This window comes from Arvicola amphibius, chromosome 4 (genome assembly GCF_903992535.2).
Source record: "Arvicola amphibius chromosome 4, mArvAmp1.2, whole genome shotgun sequence".
In the NCBI taxonomy this organism is placed as follows: Eukaryota; Metazoa; Chordata; class Mammalia; order Rodentia; family Cricetidae; genus Arvicola; species Arvicola amphibius.
In genome coordinates this window covers 76,876,310-76,898,340 of record NC_052050.1, presented here as the reverse complement: position 1 = coordinate 76,898,340, position 22,031 = coordinate 76,876,310, and the positions used below count along the sequence as shown (strand labels likewise).

The following is a 22,031-nucleotide window of genomic DNA, read 5'->3' as shown; positions in this document are numbered from 1 at the left end:
ACTGGGATACTTCAGCGCTTGGCTCTGTGTGAATCCATACATGCGTGCAAAGAGGCCCTTAGAGGATTCGTTTTAAGGTGACAACAACAGCTACAGCCAATACTTCCTGCCTACGTCGCAGGCTATAGCAGTGGCATCTGTACCAGAGTAGCACTGTGCTAAGCCACCCCCCAGGGTGCTGACCAGTCTGACCCAATCATTGCTGTCGCTGTCCTCTCTCTCCTGCGCTGGCATTTCTCTGCATACCTGTCTCGCTCTCAGGAAATTCCTCTTCTGTGTTAGTCAGCCAGAGCCACTCACTTTCTGTTGCCTATAATTAAGAACTTCTATCTGGATGGTTGTGGCATATGCCTTTAATCCCAGCACTTGGGAGGCAGAGGCAGGCAGATCTCTAGTTCGAGGCCAGCCTGGTTTACAGAGTGAGTTCCAGGACAGCCAGGGCTGTTACAAAGAGAAACCCTGTCTCAAAAAAAAATAAAATAAAAATAGGGCCGGAGAGATAGCTCAGAGGTTAAGAGCAGCCCGCTCTTCCAAAAGTCCTGAGTTCAATTCCCAGCAACCACATGGTGGCTCACAACCATCTGTAATGGGGTCTGGTGCCCTCTTCTGGCCTGCAGGCACACACACAGACAGAATATTGTATACTAAATAAATAAATAAATAAATAAATTTTTAAGAGAATCAGATAAATAAATAAATAAAAATAAAAGAGCCTCTGTGGGATGGGCATGACACTAGCAGGCACAACGCCCTGGCTTCCAACCCTAGCACTGTATCATCTAGGCATGGTGACACATCCTGGTAACCCCACCTTTTTGGAGGGAGAGGTAGAAGGATCACAAATTCAAGGTCATCCTTGGGTAGATAGCAAGTTCAAGGTCAGCCTAGGCTACTTGAGAACCTATGTAAAGGAAGGAAGGAGGGAAGGAAGGAGGGAAGGAAGGAGGGAGGGAGGGAGGGAAAGAGGGAGGAAGAAAGGAAGGAAGAATTTATAGTATGCCTATAGTCCCAGCATTCAAAAGGTAGAGACAAGAAAATTAGGAGTTCAAAGCCAGTCTCAGCTATATAGCAAGTCTAAAACTAGCCTTGGCTACAATAAGACCCTGTCTAGAAAGAACAAATAAAAATTATTTATAATACTTGGCATCTTCTCTTTAGTCAAAAGGATCCAAGATCTATCTGTAGGAACAACAGGGAGATTTTTTTATTTAAAAGTCACTAGAAGGTCGCTTCTCTCACTTAAAATGAAGAAAAACTAGAGGTCCTGGCCCCTGCTCTGATGAGTGGTGGGAGAAGCTGGAAGCCCAAAGCCACAGCCTATGGCCAAAGCAGAGCACCATCCGCCCAAAGGAGGTACTCGCTGGGAGACTTCTACCTGGCTGGGAACGTGCCGGCACTGCCCTCCACTGCCGGCTAACTCAGCCCATCCACCCCCCACCTTTGTGTGGAGATCGACCCAAGGACCAGTAGGACAAACTCGCACTGTGTCCGGTTTCTCCCGCTCTTCCCTAGAGACACACCCTCGCAGTAACACCTACAGGTAGGAAGCAGACAGACGCTTGGGACACATGTGAGCTAGAAAACCACAGTTACCCAACCAGTGCTTCAAAACAAGTTTGTTGATGTTTTTCAGGAGTTGTTGTGCGGTTGGTAGAAGTGTGTGGCTAGCACAAGCAGCTCTCAGCTTCAAATAAACCAGTCTTGGTGGCAGACCTTTAATCCCAGCACTCGAGATATAGAGACAGGGGACACAAGTCCAGGATTGTCCTCAGTTACATAGCAAGTTTGCAGGCCAGCCCGTGATATACAAGACCCTATCTAAAAAATAAATATTGGGGCTGGTGAGGCAGCTCAGCTTGTAAAAGCACTTGCTGCCACGCCTGGCAGCCTCAGCTTGATTGCCAGGACCCACACAGTAGAAGAGAACCAGCTCCTACAAGTTGCCCTCTGGCTTCTACAGCCATGCTGTGGCATACACATATACACATAAGCATACAAAGGGTACAAAACAAACAGATACATGCTTAAAATATATGAATAAATCTGCCCTAAAACCCACACAGACGTATCTGTCCCTCACACTACCACCAAAGCTACATGAATGTCATCATAATCGTCTTGGTGTCAACTCATACACCTGTCTTAGGCCAAGCATCCCATGGGGATGGGGTGCTTATAAAACTCACTCCAACTTGCCCACTTAAAACCATGAAGAACTGGGCTACCAATCAATTTCCCTGAGGACTACCAGGACTTTTGAGTTTTGTTCTTCAAAACAAATTCTTGGGAATTATCATAATGGCAGGAATAACGCTGCCCAACCCACCAGGCCATGTAAGCGGCTGACCTGCATACTGATGATTTAGTCTCTATAGTGAACACAACTGAATCCTGGACCTTCTATGTAGGAAAACACTGGCTAGTACAATCAGTCATTTGTTCAAGCCACAATACTAGTAGGAGGCAGAGCAAGACTCTGCGTTTCTAGCTCCAACCTCCAGTTTTCTTAGAACTTAAATTCCCCCAGGAGATGGGGTACCAGCCATGGTGTTTGAGGTGCTGCAGCTTTCGCCAGACAGTCATAGCTCCTACGTCACCAAGAAGACGCCACCTCTTTCCATGACAACCAGGCAGTCATAGCTCCTACGTCACCAAGAAGATGCCACCTCTTTCCATGACAACCAGGCAGTCATAGCTCCTACGTCACCAAGAAGACGCCACCTCTTTCCATGACAACCAGGCAGTCATAGCTCCTACGTCACCAAGAAGACGTCACCTCTTTCCATGACAACCAGGCAGTCATAGCTCCTACGTCACCAAGAAGACGCCACCTCTTTCCATGACAACCAGGCAGTCATAGCTCCTACGTCACCAAGAAGACGCCACCTCTTTCCATGACAACCAGGCAGTCATAGCTCCTACGTCACCAAGAAGATGTCACCTCTTTCCATGACAACCAGGCTGTCAAAGAAAGCATCCTGAACTACTAGATCCAAGAGTTCGGAGCTCTACTCCAACCTCTTCATTTTGGGGGTGAGGTAAAGAGACCCAGAGATGCATGTGCACAGAAAAGACCCCACACTCCAAGTCCAGGGAGCCCGTTATCCCCCTGATAAATGGATTTTATGAACAGGACATGGGAAACGGTTCGAGATCTTATGAAACTTTAAATAGTGTCAGTTGACACAGTGGGAAAAACTATCGCTGTTGCATGCCTGTTCATCCTGCTGGCTACTTTAAGGACAGTAAGGGTTTTTTACTGACACGCCCTTAATGCAGATGAATCTTTCCCCAGACAGAGCTTTAGCAAGAAGGAGACCAGGGTCGGCAAGAATTCAATGACACTATTTCTGTTCCCCCGCCCGTCCCTCCCTCCCTCTCTATCTCTTTCTTTGTACCCTCTAATTATGTCAAGTGATGCAAATTTTATGTCTATGCATCATTTATACATTAGAAGTTTCCATTTCACACAGCGATAGAAAATAATGAGATCTTGAAATTTGCATGCAAATGGTTGGATCTAGAAAAAAACATATTGAGTAAGGTAACCCAGACCCAGAAAGACAAATATCATGTGTACTCACTCATAAGTGACTTCTAGATGTAAAGCAAAGAAAAAGAACCAACTTACAGTCTACAACCCCAGACACCCTAGACAACAAAGAGGACCCTAAGAGAGACATACATGGATCTACATAGGAAGGAGAAAAAAGACAAGATCTCCAGAGTAAACTGGAAGCATGGGTGTCATAGGAGAGGGCAGAAAGGGAGGGGGAGGAAAGAGGGGTAGCAAAGAAAAATGTATAGCTCAATAAAAACCATAAAAATAAAGAACAAAGTTTCCATTTAAACATCTGTAGTATTCGATTAAACAAAAGTTGTGTCTATTTAAAGAAAATTAAGTGAATACTGATCAATAGCTATCATGCCTTTTTTAAAAAGCTATTTCAATCAGAGCACAATGTGTTAGTACATAATCACCTTGCAAACAAATGACAGAAACCAAATTAAAACTGTCAAGCACATGACTGAACTCATGGTGGGTGCCACGTGACTAGAAATCTATCAAACTAACTTGGGGGTCATCTTTATGCTCTGTAGCTTCCTCTCTTCACTTCCTTCCCTCTTCACCCCCTCACCACTCAGGGGACCTCTAAGTCCTCTAACAGAGGCCGCTTGTCACCTACAGAAAAAGAATCAGAATTGGAGCACTTTACAGGGGTGGGAGGGGGTATCCCGCCCCCTCGTGGTATATTTGGGGAACTGGCATCCTGTCGTAACTGGTATTGGCAGCAAGCCTGATACTTCGTGGAATAGTTTCTTCTTGACCGTATCCCCAACTGCGGGTTAAGGACGTGCCACCACGCCCAGCTAGGGTGGGAGGGGGTCTCGAAGTCAAATCCTTACACTCTACTGGCTGAGCTATCTCCCCCATCCCAGGATTCTCACACTGGGCAGCTCCCAACACCATAGCAGATTCTAAAAACCCCAGCCAACAACTTGAGCACACAGCATTTACAGGAGAAAGGAATTGAGATGTAGAAAATAATTGGCTGCACCTTAGTCGTCAGCCAGGAACTCGGTTGCAATTTAGTTAATTGGCTGCAGGAATTCCGAGATTGAATTCCAAAATCAGTTTGGTCTGGTCTGTTCGGCTCAGCACGAAGAGCAAGCCCAAATTTTACTTAGCACAAAATATTTGATACAGAAAGCCCTGGGAACCACTCTCGTAGAACAAAACACAATGCCTATCCTGGGCTTTTCTTTTACAGCCCTGGGGAACAAGGCCCTGAGGAGACCCGCTCAGAGTGTCAAATGTCCTTTCAAGACTGATATCGCAGATTACTTGACCACCTAGAACCTGAGATTCTAGCTGCCAAAATACATGTACAGTACAAATACACACGGCGTGGCCCCGTGAGTCCGCGAGATGCACACGAAACGCCCTTGGTAATGGACCTGGTGAGAAACGAACATTCTGGAAAGGCTGGGCGGTGGCAATTATGCTCGTCCTGCCACCCCAGTTTTACTTAAAAGACATTTCAGTAAACATGGCTGATTAAAAAAGAATAGCTAGACTGGGTGAGGTGACACACACACCTGTGGCTATAGTTCCGGGCAGCAGGAGGCAAGAAGATCAAAGCGTTCGAGGCACAGCCTCAGTTACCCAGAAAATTTAAGGTCCGCCTTGACGATATGAGCCCCTGTGTCAAAAAAGAGATTTTTCAAGCAAACTTGGCACAGTCATCAAGCTAAGAGAGTCCTTACAGGCATAAGATGTCCATCCTGCGTCCATCTCAGCTGAGACTATATACGGACAGGAAAGCAGGTGAGCAACAACAAAGGGAGGGCGCCCTCTAGTGGCGCGATTACGCTATCCCAAGAAGACAGGTTTCTCTGCTCCGCTTTCGGAGCAGAGAAAGCCTGGGCAGTTGTTCTCAAACAAACAAACAAACAAACAAAAAAAAAAAAAGCAAAATCAACTGACTTAAATGACAGTATGCCTGAAACGGACAAGTAAAAATTTGTTGTCTCTTCAGTGGACAAAGTTCAAAGTCAGAGTATAAAGTCCAGGCAGTTTTGGTATCCAACCCCAAGGTACAGACTACAAATCTGGGCAGCTCTGTGAGTGACAGGACCCTTCGGTGCAGGAGTTGTGACTTAACGCCATTATACAACCTTCACAGCTCTTAACAGGGTCACCCACAAAACAGAACCCCATCTTAGTCTTTCCTTGATAAAATAATTAGCATTTTTTTTAAATGATCAGTGTACAGCCCTGGGTGTACACTTGTTGCTCTGGGTGACTGAATAAGAAAAGTAACATAGTCTACAGATAAGGAAATTAAGTCTCAGAGAAGGTAAGTAACTCAAGGCATTCTTTTTATGGCCTCTACTTTGGTTCCTACCTCCAGGTTCCAGCCCTGCTTGAGTTCCTGCCCTGGCTTTTCTCAGTGACAGATTGTTATCGGAATACGTAAATGGACTCTTTGCTCTCCAGGTTGCCTTTGGTCCTAGTCTTTATATCAGCTACAGGATGCAGACGAAGGTAAGCATTTTCTACAGGACCCACCTCATACTCAGATTGCTGTGTTGTCCTCTAGATGCCAGGTCTTCCTTACTCATCAGCTTTCACCTCTCCGTGAGCATCAGCGGACAGAATCTCTGCTCCACCCACAACAGAGGCAAAGGTGTCTTCCTGGGTCCTCGCTGTAGTTCCAGACCACACGCCCTGCCTGTACCCTAAAATTTCAGTCATTAGGCAGTACCATTATCCCCCCCCCCCCCCGCAGGGTACATGTTAGTCCATTCTGGTACAACTCTCCTCTCTGCGAGGAGAGAAAAGAGGCCCCCAAAGGAACCAAGCCAACCCACATCTGGGTCTTCAAGTCCTAACCTCCAGAATAGTGAGAATAAATCTCCAAGGTTTGAGCTATCCAGTCTGGCATATTTCACTACGAGAGCCAGAGTGCGCTACACAGCACCCGTCAGGGTCAATTATCAGACTTCACGAGTATACCCCATAAGGTTCAACAGCCCCAGTTTGCATGCCCACATTATGTGACTTTGTCTGCTTTGTTAAGGTTTATTTTTAATTAAATGCGTAGTTGGCTGTTTTTACTCTTTTTACTCTTTGACATTTTGGGTGGCCTGCCACACAGCTCCCAAATAAATATACATGGAGTCTTATTCATTCATTCTTTTTTTTTTTTTTTAAGGAAAGTATCAGGAGGGAATTTTTCAGTAGGTACTGAAAATTTGCCCGCATTTAATTTCCAACTGTTTAAAATACCCCTGACCCCAAAAGGTAGGAGTAAGACAAAATGCCCAGCCTTGATTGGACTTGTTTCTATCCAGCTTTTTGTGACTTAAATTATCCTGTCTACCTTCTGCCTCTGGGCTTTTATCTTTTTCTATTTCTGTATACCTTTACTTCTTACTCTGTAGCTTTCTGTATAGCTGGGTGACTGGCCCCTGGAGTCGTCCTCTCCTCTCTTTCTTGTTCCTTATCTCTCCTCCCAGATCTCTCCTCCTATTTATTCTACCTGCCAGCCCTGCCTATCCTTTCTCCTGCCTTGCTATTGGCCATTCAGCTCTTTACTAGACCAATCAGGTGTTTTAGGCAGGCAAAGTAGCACAGCTTCACGGAGTTAAACAACTGCAACATAAAAGAATACAATACATCTTCACATCATTAAACAAATGTTCCACAGCATAAACAAATGTAATGCATCTTAAAATAATATCCCACAATTATATGACCTGGGGAGGAGAGCTTGTACACATGAGTGTAGGTGCCCACAGAGATCAGAAGACAATGTCAGATCCGGGTCCCCTGGCACTGGAGTTACAGGCAGCTGTGAGCTGAGCCAATGTGGGTTCCGCAACCAAGATCAACTTACTAGAAAAACACACATTCCTAACTGATGAGCCATCTCTCTTTATATCGTCTTTCTTGGTTTCCAGTTTCTTGGCTCCCTTTCAAGGTGAGGTTTCTGCTATCATTTCTCTCTTTACCCAACTCCTGTCAGCATCAGACACCCCCATCCCTCTGCCTCAGCTGTAAGGTGGGACTGGGACAAGCTGCTGTAGGTAGTGCTCTAACTACATGCCAAATTTTCCACCTAGGAATACAGAACAATGTTCAATTCAGTCTTCCCAGGAAAATGAAGATGTCTCCCAAGTCGGGTACCCTTGCCTTCCACCTCTGGTTAGTGTTCCAACCACACAATGCTTCCCATCCTAGGGTCCAGGTGCAACTGTGCAGGTAGCCAGGAGCCAGCTGTAACCTGATCTCTGAGCAGCGATGCCAAGGGCAGGCAGCTCCCACAGCAGCAGGAAGCAACCTTGAGGTGAGGAGATGGTTCACGCCATCACCGTGGCAACCCCCTCCCACTCTGCACACTAGAGGGCCTGCAGTTCACTCCACTGTGTTGTGAAAAGTGAACCGTCAATCCCAAACTGATCTTACAGGAAAAAGAGGCCTCTTCAAAAGGCGTGAGTCCTCCTGGGAGCCACAAGCACAAGGACAAAGGACACTATGCTCTTCTTCCCATTGTAAACCAGTCCACTAACTGATGGTTTATCTGGGTCTGGTAAGAGAGACTTGGAGACTAACAAGAACACCCTTGGCCAGAGTTTACTCTGGCTGGACAGGAGGAGCAGGTCTGCCTATTCAAAAGTCAGTGTTAGGGCTGGCGAGATGACTCGGCAGCCTCTTGCTGCCAAACCTGAGCCTTATCCCAGGAACTCGTGGTATGAAGACAGAGAAGAGACTCCCACAAGTTGTCCTCAGCCTTGCACACACACACATAAACTAAAAATTTAAGTTAGCTTTGGGCTCTCAGAGATGCCGGCCCTGTGAGCAACAACCACAATGAGAGGAAGGACTGAAGTGAGCCAGCTTCTGGGGACGTGAGAAGACAAAAAGCTGTGTCCATGGTTGCAGGGGAGTTCCTCCCTTCCTGCAGTCATATAAAGCAGCGAAGATTGGAATCTTGGAAATATCTCTTACCCCAGATGAGCCTAAGTTTCTGCAGCTTAGGCTGCAGAAACTGTGGAACCACCCTGGCATCACCGACAAAGCATGGTAGAAAAGAGGCTGCAGGGGAGCATGGCAAAGAGTATGGTATCTCTTCCCATCCTGTTGTAGGATTTGGGATTTACCTGAATTTAAGATTGCTACCTGCTTCCAAGTCCAGAACACAATGTGGGACACCTGCTACACTAGCCTAGGCCATGGAGCCTGACTGAAGATCCAGATGTGGTGGGAGCCCCTCATCTACCCTGTTCTCTGAGGTGCACAGGGTTGTGCGTCCAAAGGCAGACCACACAGGGGGCCTCTCAGGGCAGTTTTGTCAGCTGGATTAAGAAATGCCTATGGCATCGGTGCAGTGTAACCGAGGGTGTTTGAAGAGATTAACCTGAGAGACCACCAGCTCGGGAATGTAGACGGCTCCACCCTCTCTGCTGGGGTCCTGGATTGACAGAAGACCGAGAAACACAAAAGCACAGTCTTTTTTTTTCTGCTTTCTGATCCAGAGATGTAACTGCTGCCAGTCAGGAGCCACTCCCTGGAGTGGCTTCTTGCCTTCCCTACTATGATAGACTATAATACTGAAAACTGGCACCAAGACACGGAGTCATGGCTGTTAAACCTGTCAACGCGATCTTAATAGACTTGGGGGACATGTTCGTGCTACAAAACAGGAAGAGTCTGGAGATGCAGGCTGAGGAAGCCCCTAGCTTCCTCAAGCACAGCTTAATGGATCATTCTGGTAGTTCAGAAGACCAGGATGCGGCTAGAAAGATGGACACCAGGACTGCCCCCACGGTTAGAGGAAACTAAAGGCTTCTTGTGTTGTATTTGGCAAAGAATCTAGCTTCGGTCCAAGCATTTTCTGGAAAAGTTGGGAGGGGCTAAACTCAAGTGGACTAATTTAACTGGTGGATAAGATTAGGACAGCGCGATATTCACCCTGCGGCGTGGCTAAACGCTCGCTGCTTTACCCGCTCTTCCAGAGAGAACACAAAGTACAGAGAGAGGAACTGTGCCATTTCACAAGGCAAGGAGCTGGAACCCAGTTAAAGCTGAGGACGGAGCTGATGCAGACATGACTGTAATTCAGAGATCACTACAACCAGGAGGAGCTTCAGACTTTACACTCATCACCTGTGAACCCTGAGTTTGCATTTGCATTAAATAAAATTAACCTTGGGCCAGGAGGCTGTCGGCAGCTGGTTGACAGAACGTAAATCATACACCATCAGAGGGCAGATGGGTGGAAGGGAGGCCCCAGAAGTAGGGAGGGATCTGGAATATCTTTTTATTTTTAGGCTTTTGTTTGGTGGAGCAGAGGGATGCTTTCTTTGGGAAGACACCTAGCCTTTGAATCTCAAATCTTATTTATAAATAGATCAGAGATTTAGTTAAAGCTACCTTTATAAGCAGCAGCAAAGCCAGCGCCTGGGAACAGAATCCCCGGCAGGTTTGCGGCCTGAGCAGTCAGGGCCCGGCCAGAGAAGTAGGCCCATTAACTACAGACTCAGCCTCAAATGGCTACGGAGATAGGAGACTCCTCCCTCCTCAGGACTAGTATCCCCCCCCACACACCCCCTGCTGCCCCTGCTTTTTGCAAAAATTGTCACACACTACAGAAACTGGCATACCGCACCAGTGGACAAAACACAGTCCCTTCAAAAGCAAAGCGACCAGCTCCACTCATACTTAGATGTCAGATGCATTAATGCTTATCAAACACTCATGCCCACAATTGGATAAACAACTGATTCCTATAGGGGGGGAGTGAACCCTACTGTAAGTCAATTATCTGCAATGATCTTCGAAGTACCTAACTGAAGATGCCGAGGAAGCTGCGTTCTCAGAAGATTTAGAGCCTTTCAAACTCTGGCTACTGAATCCTAAAATCATTAGCACTAAATAGAACTGGTGGTAAAGAATGCCTAACGATAAATACTTAATGAGCTGGAAGTGGCTCTTCTAATTAAGAGATCTAATAACTGTCACTAGTTAATGGCCATGAAAAGGCAATGAAGTACACGGTGAAGGGGATACTTTCGCAGGAAAACAGGGGTATCTTCTAATGCCAAGAAATATCACTCGTGAGCTAGTAAGAAGTCATGCCCCACACGTACACACAAATACTTTATTATACAACATACATAAGAACTATAAAAGAATAAGGAGTTTAAATGTCGGCATCGTAACAAACAGGCGGCAGTTCTACATCCAGGGTGGAGCAAAGGCTGGAGGGAGACTGCAGTGGACCTGGAGGGAGAGGGGTTTCTCGTTAGGTTTCCGCCAATCCTGTAGCCACTGTCCATAACATGAGCTGCTACTTCCACCCTAAATTCATTTAGCTGATGAATCTCATACTGTAGTGACTTTTCATATGTATTTTAGTAAATAAAGCTTGCCTGAAGATCAGAGAGTAAAAGAGCCCCACTGGTCAGCCTTACAGACCAGGCAGTGATAACACACACCTGTATTCCCAGTAGCCACACTAATTTGCCATAGAAATCGGGTTGTGCATGCCTTTAATCCCAGTGGTGCACGGCCTTAATCCCAGCCCTAGAGGGGATTATAAAACAGGAAGAGACAGCTCTCAGACACACAGTCTCATTCTGAGATTCCTGGAGGCAGGTTCGCCATTTCAGACTGAGGTAGAGGCAAGAGTCAGTGGCTGACTGGCTTGTTTTTCTGACCTTCAGGCTGAGCCCCAGATCTCTGCCTCTGAGTTTTTATTAATGTACTACATCACACAACGTGCAGATTTCTTAAATGTGGCAGTGGCCTCAAAGCTGACCTTTCTCAAGAAGTAGGCTACGCCTTAAAAGTATATGAACCTACATACATGATCTTTAGAGCGTAAGTTAAGTCTAAGTCTAATGCTAAGATAGGACCAACCACCTGTGTCATCAGAGCGGGTGGTCTGATGGTGTCTTCTGACCACCACTTCCAACTAAGGCCTTAAGCTTTCAGCAGGGAGAAGATGCTGCCGGTCTACACTGCAACATAGGTGTCTGGCCTTCTGTTAGCCATGGATGGAACCTGGATTGTTCACCTCATCACAGTTACTACAGACTTCAACTCATGGCCTAAGAAGCTGGACGTTAAATTTCATCTTCTGCTATAACCAAAGGCTGACCAGACTCCAGAACCATTTCTTTTGGTATCAAAACATAATGACTGAGGAAAAAGGTTTTATTATTCTGAAATTTTGCCCCGGTAGTCCAAGGGACAGAAGCTACACACAGGCTTGCCTGTTGTCCCCACAGCAATGCAAGTGTCAGGTAACAAAGCTCACAGCTTTCCGAGAGCGCACGCTCACTTACCAGATTCCCACGGTAGAAAGGGTGTCTTCAGAGGCGAAGGGGGGTCCAGGTGCAGCAGCTTCTCGACCATGCTTTCCTCACTCAGGACCATGAGAGGCACTCCATTCAAGGGGAGATGTGCAATCTGGTGCTCCTCAGGCAGGTCAAAACTCTCAAAATCTGTCACCAAGGAAAGCAACGGGCATCAGGACAAAGCTCCCTCAGCCCGGTCAGGGCAATGGCAGTGAAGTATATTATGTCAAAATATTCTTCTCCACTACGCAAAACAGAACCAATTTAATAATACTCAGTTAAATAAGTTACTGCCTTAACGTCAATATTACTGTAAACATACTCAGCAAAAAGTATAATTGTGCCGGGCGGTGGTGGTGCACACCTTTAATCCCAGCACTCAGGAGGCAGAGGCAGGTGGATCGTTTTGAGTTCCAGACCAGCCTGGTCTACAAGAGCTAGTTCCAGGACAGGCTCCAAAACTACAGAGAAACCCTGTCTTGAAAAACCAAAAAAAAAAAAAAAAAAAAAAAAAAAATGCATAATTGTAACAGCTCTTGAAGTCTCTTTAATAGGCTTTGTGATAGAAGTACGGCAGATAGCACGTGACTATCATCCAAGCACTTGGGAGGCTAATGAAGGAGCATCACCATGAGTGTGAAGCCACCCTGAGGTACAAAGCAATTCTTATTTTCTGTCAAAGATTCTGTAATGAGAACTTCAGCACACCAGGAGAAAATGTGACCATACTGATGTCACAGAAAAGGGACTCGCCAGGGGCTGGAAAGATGGCTCAGCAGTTAAGAGCACTGGCTGCTCTTCCAGAGGACCTGGTTCAATTCCCAGCACCCAGATAGCAGATCACAACTGTCTATAACTCCAGTTCCAGGGGCTCTGATACCTTCACACCAATGCATATAAAATAAATTTGAATAAATTATTTAAAAAAAAAAGAAAGGAAGGAAGGAAGAAAAAAGGGATTTGCCATGATCTGAGTTGTAGGCCAAGCCAGGGTTTTTTCCTGGAAGACGGTTTTCATGTGAAAAGAGAGTATTTGTCTCAGAACCTCAAGGAATGAAGAAGTCTATCGCCCTTCAAGAAAGGTTTTGTCGCCAATGACAGTATTCAGAAATATAAAAAGGTTAGAATAGTTAACACTCTCCTGCAATAGTTAGCATGACGTTAATTTGAAAATTTCTCTTACATTACTTTAGGCTTTTAGACTTGCCTTTTCTTTTTGTTTGTTTGAAACAGGATCTCTGTACAGAGCCTTGGCTGGCCTTGAACTCAGAGTTCCACTTGCCTCTCTGCCAAGAGAGACTGACGGCGTGCACCACCAAGCCCAGCTATACTTGGCCTTTCTGATGACATCAGAAGTGATATCAAACAATACACCTTTTTGAGACAGGGTCTCTATGTAGCCCTGGCTATCCTGGAACTCACTGTGAAGACCAAGCTGTCCTTGAATTTACACAACAATGACCTGGAGCTTCTGATTTTCCTCAAATCTTTGCTCCTGTTCTCCCCCTGACCGAAGCCGATATCCTGGCAAGTGATTCCACCTGAGCAAGTCGGCTTACTCAAAGTGACCCAGGTCAGACAGCCTCAGAGCCTGGAGCTGCACAATACAGTCACAGGGTGTCACAGGGTAAGAGAATCTCAAGCCGAGGGCATCCCAAAGACCTTACCTAGAGGATTGAAGGGGAAGAACTTTTCTATTTCTGGATAGGCGTCATCAGAAGCAGAAACAGAGCTTTGTATCTTAGCTGGCTTCTCAGCGACCTAGAGAACCCACGAGAATAAGCGGCTGTGAAAAGTTTGCCGCCTACATGGTAACAAGAAGTTGGAGGCTCCTCAAGTGACGGCGTCACACTGCACACCTATCAGGTCCATGCTATCTTCTAACAAGTCACAATTCTTGTTTTCAGGATTCAGTCAAAAGAGAGAACTGACTCCCGGAAGTTACCCTCCAACCTTGACGTGCATGCCATCACATGTGCAGGCCCTGCCCTCCCCATACACACATACACACACACACACACACGCCCGGAGACGTGACTCAGTGGTTAAGAGTGCTTGCTCCTCTTACAGAGGACCAAGGTTCAGTTCCCAGCACCCACAACTATCTGTAACTCCAGTTCAAAGGATGCAATGTCCCTTTACGTCTTCCTCAGGTACATGGTACACTTATATACCATACAGTCAAACATTCACATACAAAAACTAAGGTTTTTTTTTTTTTAAGTTAAGTCAGAAATTTTAGCACCTATCCACATATATTCCCAACAACACTGAGCAGGGTTAACTCAAGACTAATCTACTCAGCTGTTCAAACCTAACAGCAGAGAAGACAGGCTTGAGGCATCCCAGAATAGTAGCCATGTCATAAAATGCTGAAGTCATTTTACCTTATAAAGTGTGGTTTTTCTGCCACTGTTACCTTAATCATTTTCATGGCTAATATTAACAAGTTTATTAAGTACATGGGATTAAGAAGCAGCAAAACATTCAAAACATCTGAAGAATACTAGGTAGACAATAGCAGTAGGCCAAAACAGAAATCAGGTGCTCTAGATCTCATTATGGGTATGCCAGAATTGGGGGGCTGAGGAGTAGCTCAGGCTGGCCTCCAGTCAGCCCATCCTCCAGCTTCAGCTTCCCAAGTGTGAGAGGGCAGGTGTCCATCAAACCCAGCTGAGTGCTCCACCCATCTGCTAAGTGGCTTTGAACCAGCTGCTTCCTGATGCTGTTAAGGATGGCTGAGGCAAAGGCAGCTTTAGCTACTTCTACGAGTTACGTTGTACCCAAGGAAGCTAAGCAACGGGAACGAGTATACAGCACAACTCTCCTCTGTTCACCGTTTGTGGACTTCTATGCATCTTCTACGGAAGAAAGCCAGCTAGGAAGTCCATCTTTACGCAGCATCTTTACGTGCTACAGTGGGGCTTGAGGCGGCTCAGTGGTTAAGAGAGCACTTGCGGAAGAAGCAAGGATCCAGGGTGAATCCTGAGCAAGTGCTATGAAGAGGCCAAGGACATTGCACGACAGTAAAATCAGCTGGCAGCACCGTCATCTCCAAGGGAGCAGAGCAAAGCACAGGAGCACTGAGCGACCTCCAGGCACAGGAATAACCAACGGGGTAGCTAGAACGGTGACACTGACTGTACCACGGGCAACAACCATCTGAGCTTTGGGTTCACTGGCACCTAGAAGATGATTCAACAGAATCTCAGACAGCCCCAACCACACCTATTAGAGGAAAAGATGAGTAGAAAAGGTAAGAATACATGCTACACAGCAAAGAGCAACACAACACCAGTAAAGCCTAAAGACCCTACAACAGCAAGACCTGGACAACCAAATATGGTTGAACCAGAAGAAAATGATCTAAAAAATAACCTCAAGAGAATGGGAAGTACACTTGAACACATTGGCACAGGGAACCACTTCCTAAATATAACCCCAGCAACACAGACACTGAGAGAAACAATTAATAAATGGGACCTCCTGAAACTGAAAAGCTTCTGGAAAGCAAAGGACACGGTCAACAAGACAAAATGACAGCCTACAGAATGGGAAAAGATCTTCCCTAACCCCACATCAGACAGAGGTCTGATCTCCAAAATATACAAAGAACTCAAGAAATTGGACATCAAAAGATCACATAATCCAATAAAAAAAAATGGAGTACAGACCTAAACAGAGAACTCTCAACAGAGGAATCTAAAATGGCTGAAAGACACTTAAGGAAATGTTCAACATCCTTAGTCATCAGAGAAATGCAAATCAAAACAACTCTGAGATTCCATCTTATACCTATAAGAATGACCAAGATCAAAAACACTAATGACAACTTATGCTGGAGAGGTTGTGGGGAAAAGGAAACACTTCTGCATCGCTGGTGGGAATGGAAGTTGGTACAACCCCTTTGGATGTCAGTGTGGCAATTTCTCAGAAAATGAGGAAATAGCCTTCCTCAAGACCCAGCATTACCACTTTTGGGTATATATACAAAGATGCTCAATCATGCCACAAAGACATGTGCTCAACTATGTTCATAGCAGCGTTGTTTGTCATAGCCAGAACCTGGAAACAACCTAAATCCCCCTCCATCAAAGAATGGATAAGAAAAATGTGGTACATTTACACAATGGAGTACTACACAGCAGAAAAAAATAACGACAGCTTGAATTTTGCAGGAAGATGGATGGAACTAGAAAACATCACTTTGAGCGAGGTAACCCAGACCCAGAAAGACAATTATCACATGTACTCACACATAGGTAGTTTTTAAATATAAAGCAAAGAAAGTCAGCCTACAAATCACAATCCCAGAGAACTTAGACAACAATACGGACACTAAGAGAGACTTACATAGATCTAATCTACATGGGAAGTAGAAAGTATAAAAAGAAAAGATCTCCTGAGTAAATTGGGAGCATGGGGACTTTGGGGGAGGGTAGAAGGGGGGAGGGGAGAGGCAGGGAGGAGAGCAGAGAAAAATGTAGAACTCAATAAATATCAATTTAAAAAAAAGAGCACTTGCTGCTTTTCCAAAGGGGCTGGATTCAGTTCCTTGCACCCAAGTAAGGAAGCTCACAACTGCCTGTACCTCCAGTTCCAAAGGACCCAGCGCCCTCTTCTGGACTCCTCGGGTGCTCACACACATGAAGTATTCACGCACATCAATATACATATGAATGAGAGCAAGCCTGTTTTAGTGCTAAAGCATGTACACGCATGTCATCTTCTATCCCACACTCACCTTCTTTACAGTCGAAGCTGGCTGTTTTTGTTTGAGCGGCCTATTAGTCTTCACTGGCTTTTCTGTAACCCTGTTGACAGTTCCCAAAGCCTTTCTGTTGGCTTTAGGCAAAGCTGGAGCACCAAACACTTTGCCAGCTTGAGGCACTGAGAGCTGCAATTTCCCATCTAACGCCTTGACTGTTGAAAAAGAAAAAGTAGGGGGCTGGAGAGATGGCTCAGAGGTTAAGAGCATTGCCTGCTCTTCCAAAGGTCCTGAGTTCAATTCCCACCAACCACATGGTGGCTCACAACCATCTGTAATGAGGTCTGGTGCCCTCTTCTGGCCAGCAGGCATACACACTGACAGAATATTGTATACATAATATTTTTAAAAAAGAAAAAGTATAATCACAAGAATATTAGGGGCTCAGTGGGTAAAAATGCCATACCTGACCACCTGAGTTCAATCCCCAGATTCCACACGGTGTAAGGGGAACTGACGCCCAAAGGTTGTCTTCTGACCTCCACAGGCACCCATGGAATATGTATGCCCCCAAACATACACAAGTTCTTAAAGATTAGACCATATAAATATCTCAGCAACTTAACCCAATTCTCACCCACAAACCCATGCTTCATTGTTGGCAGTGGTTTAGTACACTTTTTTTTTTTTTTTTTTTTTTTTGGTTTATCAAGACAAGGAGCCTGTCCTGGAACTAGCTTTTGAAGACCAGGCTAGTCTGGAACTCACAGAAATCCGCCTGCCTCTGCCTCCAGAGTGCTGGAATTAAAGGCATGTGCCACCACCACCCGGCAGCGCACTCATAAATAACCTCATTAAGGCAATAAAGGAAGATCTCTGTGAATCTGAGACCAGCCTGGTCTACAAGAGCTAGTTACAGGACAGGCTCCAAAGCTACAGAGAAACCATGTGGGGGGGGGGGGGGGGGGGGGAGAGAGATAATGTCAGGCGGTGGGGGCACATGCTTTTAATTCCAGCACTTGGGAGTCAGGACTGTTACATAGAGAAACCCTGTCTCGAAAAACGTGAAGGAAAAAGGGAAAAAAAGATAATAAGCATGAAAATATAACAAACCTGACTCTAATCAGCCACAAAGCACACTAAATGCTACCGGCTCCAGGCCACGCCAATTACCCACTCAACACCTGTGTATTCAAAGGCAGCCCATACTTACCACCAGACCCCAGCTTCAACCCATCCTTGGATGCCAAACGGCTGCCTGGTTCTTCATTATCCTTATCAACAAAGATCAGAGTAGCCATCCTGGATTACTCTAGGGGACAGACTTACATATCAGATTGGGGACAGAGTAGCCATCCTGGATTACTCTAGGGGACAGACTTACATATCAGATTGGGGAAGGCATGAAGAGATAAGCACCAACAGAGACCAAGATTGGCTAAGGGTACGTGTGCACAAAAAAAAAAAAAAAAATACAATTAAGCTGGTGAAGCAAACAGGCTTTATCCAGATCTTAACTCTTCAAGTCAGCGTCAGAAATACTAAACTCCTAAAGAGAAGGCAGCTGAAGTTGGCACCCATCAAAACTGTCTTCGGGCTGTAATCTCAGCGCTAGGGAGGAGACATAAGGACCAGATAATCAAGACTGGTCTCAGAGACATAACAAGTTCGAGACCACAAGCTGTTTGAAACCCTGGAGAGGGAGGCGGGGAAGAAGGAAAATGAAAACAGCGTCGCCGCGGGTCGAGCACGCCAAGAGTGTCCAGTAACGCGGGGCCGAGTGAGGCTCAGGTCGACCCTGCTTCGGCCTCCAGTCTGCCCGCCCCCCACCCCACCCCCGTCACCCCAGCTCACCCGCGACACCCTAACAGCCAGACTCACCCAAGACTGCGCCACCAACGATTCCGCACACCGCGGTTTAAAACACAACTCGCGCCTCAATTGGTCCATCTGAGAGGAGGCGGGACCTGGAGTCTGAGAGCCAATAAGAGCAACCGAAGTTTTCAGCCACCGCTCCCCCCGCCCTCCCCCCCACACAAACATACCCCTGCCTCTCTCTCCCAAAAATTAAAAAACTACGATCTTACATTATCTAAAACTACTGATGGGCTTTTTGTTTTCCACGGTGTGGACCTGCGAGAAGACACTGGCCCAATAAAAAAAAAATCTTTAAACATCACTTTAAACATTAAAATCTTTTTTATAACAGGGTTTCATGTGACCCAGGCCGTCCATGAACTAACTATGTGGTGGATGATCCTGCTTCCGGTCTCCCAAGGGCTGGGATTACTGTACTACCAGTCCAGGCTTACTTTTTATGTTTTTGGCTTGTTTAAGGACAGTCTTTTACTGCGCGGCTCAGGTTTGTCTGGAACTCACTAGCCCAGAAATGCTGAAATCAGAGTAGAAAGAGTGGATTCTCTAGGAGACAGGCATACACGTTAGTTACTGGCTAAAAAGGCTAAAAAGCATCAATAGAGACCAAACTTCATCCAGAACACACGTGCACAAAATCTTAAACTAGAGAAACCAAGAGGCTTTTTCTAGACCTTAAATCTTCAGGTCAAAGTCGGAGGCCCTAAACCAACGAGAAGATAGTTTGGGTCTGCCCATATCAAAACAGTCTCCAAGGCTGGAGAGATGGCTCAGCAATTAAGAGCACTTGCTGCTCTTGCGGAGGACCCTGGCTGCCCTGGAACTCACTATGTAGACCAGGCTGGTCTTGAACTTACAGAAATCCACCTGCCTGTGTCTCCAGAGTAGTAGTTATTTCTGCTTATTTTTGAGTATTGTGGAAATTCGACAGGTTTGAAGACAAATGGAGGTCATTTGAGAACCCAGGTCTTCTGGTTGAAATAAGCACTGTTAATATCATTGGAACCTTTTCCTACCTACACCCTTTTTTCTATGTGTGTTTGATTACAGTTAATGGGAGTAAAGATTCCTTAGTCTGTTTGAGCACTCTCTACAATGATGGGTCAGTTCCCATGTCAGTAGTTTTGTATGTATATTCCTGAGAACATTCTAAAATTTCATGATAATAGGATATATGTCCTAGGATTTTCACCCATTCCCTCCTGCTGGGTATTTGGATTCTTTCCAAAATGACAGTGAAAGCCATACGGAGCCACAAGAGACTCTGCTGTGTGAGTTCCATAGGAACAAAATAGCAAAAATAGCATATATATATATATATATATATATATATATATATATATATATATATAGTGCAACGCCTTTAATCCCAGCACTCAGGAGGCAGACGCAGGCAGATCCCTGTGAGTTCAAGGCCAGCCTGGTCTACAAACCAAGTTCCAGGACAGCTGGGGCCCCGTCTCGCACAATAACAAAAAGCAAAATTTCAAATCACTAACCAAATCCTGCATCTCACTGAGAGTCTTCCCCTCTCTCCAGACACATAGGGATTCCTTTGTTTCCTGGGCATAGCAACACAACACCTTTAATCCTACCCTTGGAAAGCTGAGGCAAGTGGATCTCTGTGAGTTCGAGGTCAGCCTGGTTTACACAGCTCCCGTAGCCTGCCAAGAGGCCTTGTCTCCAAAACAAAAAGAAATATTCAAAGAGAAGTGGAGGATACACCTTGTTTTTCTCAAATGTTATAGGCAAAAACTTTGGTGCTGATAAAATTTAAGGAATGGATGTTTATTTTGAAAATTTTCCCCCCAATTTTTTTTGGGGGGCGGGGGCTATGTAACACTATAAAATACAGTACTGCCTTTCACCTGTACAGTTAAGAATTTGCACTGGGATCCATCTTTTTACACCTCCTTAAAGCTGTTTTCAAGCAAGGTGATGGTCCTAATGAATATGTACCTTGTGTTCCCTTTAAATTTGCACAACAAGTATTTACTCTACACCTGTTAAAAGCATAACACTATGCCAATCATGAAAAAGAAGAGTCTAACTCCAGGCGGAGGAGAATAAAGACGACACCCCCGTCCCCACCCCCACCCTTACTGTTCCTTCTCTGCCCTATTCCTTTTATCCCCTTAATCGAATCTGTTTTCTCCTTGCATCTCCTTCTAAATTTTGCTGCTTCTTATTAAATCGCCAGCACACAAAAGTTTTGCTTTTGAAAAGAAATCTCTATAATTCCATAATTCCCACAGCTTCCGCATGGACACTTTCTAATTCCTTGAGAAGTTTTCTCCCTTTCTCACCGACAGGAACCATTGCCACTTTTCCAAGGTCCCACTGCAAGAGTAAATTATATAACCACCCTGTCTTTAAAAGGCCATCATTTTCTTTCTTTCTTTCTTTTTTTTTTTTTTTTTTTTTTTTTTTTTTTTTTTTTGGTTTTTCGAGACAGGGTTTCTCTGTGGCTTTGGAGCCTGTCCTGGAACTAGCTCTTGTAGACCAGGCTGATCTCGAACTCACAGAGATCCGCCTGCCTCTGCCTCCCGAGTGCTGGGATTAAAGGCGTGCGCCACCACCGCCCGGCAAGGCCATCATTTTCTTAATAGCCATGTCCCTAGACGAGCTTTGTGATTCCTGTTTGTTATTGGAGAATAAGGTACCCTATTGGTTGGTAAACTACCCTCTGTAGAATACAGAGTTCTTAGCTAATACATGTTTCTCCTTTTACAAAAAGCACTCATCCAGAGATGACCTCTGCTATCTTGGTACCTCTAGAATCTTCTTGAGAACTCAAGCAAGCCTGAGGAAAAATTCTTCCTTCTTGCCCAGAAAGTTCTGTAATTCCTCTGAGGAAGCACTCTTTGGCTTTGACTTGCCGAATTAAATCTTCACAATCTATAACTTCGGACCCTTCTCCTGAGGTGGGGATCTTAGCTACATTCATCTGTATCTGAAGAGAAATTCATGTGAGGGGGAAGTGTAAATAAACACAAGGCAGCACAAAGAAAAATTTCCAGGGAATGACTCAGTAGTCAAGAGAGCTTGCTGTTCTTGCAAAGGATCCCGGGTAGGGTACTCCGCATCTATATGGTGGCTCCCGATATATACGTACACATTTCCAGTTCCAGAGGATCTGATGCTAATGATGAACAAACTCAGGTAAACTCATACACCTAAAAGAAACCAAATAATTAGGAAAGAAAGAAGAAAGAAAGAAAGAAAGAAAGAAAGAAAGAAAGAAAGAAAGAAAGAAAGAGAAAGGTCCGTTAAAATCTCCTGTTTTCCAGTAGTTTGTTGAATAGTTTCTGTTTTATGGGGGACTATTTAAGTTTGTTTGGGGAGGATCTTATTATGTCACTGGCCTGGAATTCAAAGATCCGCCTGTGTCTCAGGGATTAAAGGCGTGAGCCATTACGCTTACCTTTTTGGTTTTTTTCAGTAAATATTTTTTGCTAAAATTCTACTGTTCTAGAAGTAGAACACAGTTCCCTGCGCGGGGCACAAAGCTGCACTGCCACCGTCTTCCTGCAGGGTGCATAACGAACTACTTGTGTGAACCGCCTGCTTCTTTAAAAAA

General features: G+C 45.3%; 1 protein-coding gene and 1 long non-coding RNA gene across 5 annotated transcripts; one reads left to right on the top strand and one right to left on the bottom strand.

Annotated features, from left to right (window-relative positions):
• The first annotated feature begins 5,922 nt into the window (after positions 1 to 5,922).
• On the top strand, positions 5,923 to 8,922 carry LOC119813600. The gene is made up of 3 exons (XR_005285200.1): positions 5,923 to 6,049; positions 7,630 to 7,853; positions 7,975 to 8,922. It is a non-coding gene; the product is annotated as an uncharacterized LOC119813600 (long non-coding RNA).
• A 1,731-nt stretch (positions 8,923 to 10,653) lies between these two features.
• On the bottom strand, positions 10,654 to 22,017 carry Pttg1 (PTTG1 regulator of sister chromatid separation, securin). Of its 4 annotated transcripts, XM_038326604.1 has the most exons (9): positions 21,876 to 22,017; positions 21,567 to 21,627; positions 21,224 to 21,404; positions 18,458 to 18,550; positions 17,790 to 17,888; positions 16,613 to 16,791; positions 13,536 to 13,629; positions 11,857 to 12,015; positions 10,654 to 10,789 (listed from the first exon to the last, which is right to left on the bottom strand). In XM_038326604.1, the coding sequence occupies exons 5-9, from the start codon at positions 17,875 to 17,877 to the stop codon at positions 10,710 to 10,712; spliced, it is 600 nt and encodes a 199-aa protein (XP_038182532.1). In that variant the 5' UTR covers positions 17,878 to 17,888; positions 18,458 to 18,550; positions 21,224 to 21,404; positions 21,567 to 21,627; positions 21,876 to 22,017; the 3' UTR covers positions 10,654 to 10,709. The 4 variants fall into 4 exon arrangements, with proteins under 4 accessions (XP_038182532.1, XP_038182533.1, XP_038182534.1 ...); XM_038326605.1 differs by lacking the exon at positions 21,224 to 21,404; XM_038326606.1 differs by lacking the exons at positions 21,224 to 21,404; positions 21,567 to 21,627; positions 21,876 to 22,017 and having other exon boundaries at positions 18,431 to 18,461.
• Positions 22,018 to 22,031: the final 14 nt, after the last annotated feature.

What these genes read in the sequence shown, in the direction of transcription:
- Pttg1 (XM_038326604.1), bottom strand. Translation starts at nt 17,877, where the DNA reads ATGGCTACTCTGATCTTTGTTGATAAGGATAATGAAGAACCAGGCAGC. An exon ending in CAGCTTCGACTGTAAAGAAG is followed by an intron (nt 13,630 to 16,612) that starts GTGAGTGTGGGA and finishes TGGGTTCTCTAG; the next exon opens with GTCGCTGAGAAGCCAGCTAA. An exon ending in CTTCCCCTTCAATCCTCTAG is followed by an intron (nt 12,016 to 13,535) that starts GTAAGGTCTTTG and finishes CCTTGGTGACAG; the next exon opens with ATTTTGAGAGTTTTGACCTG.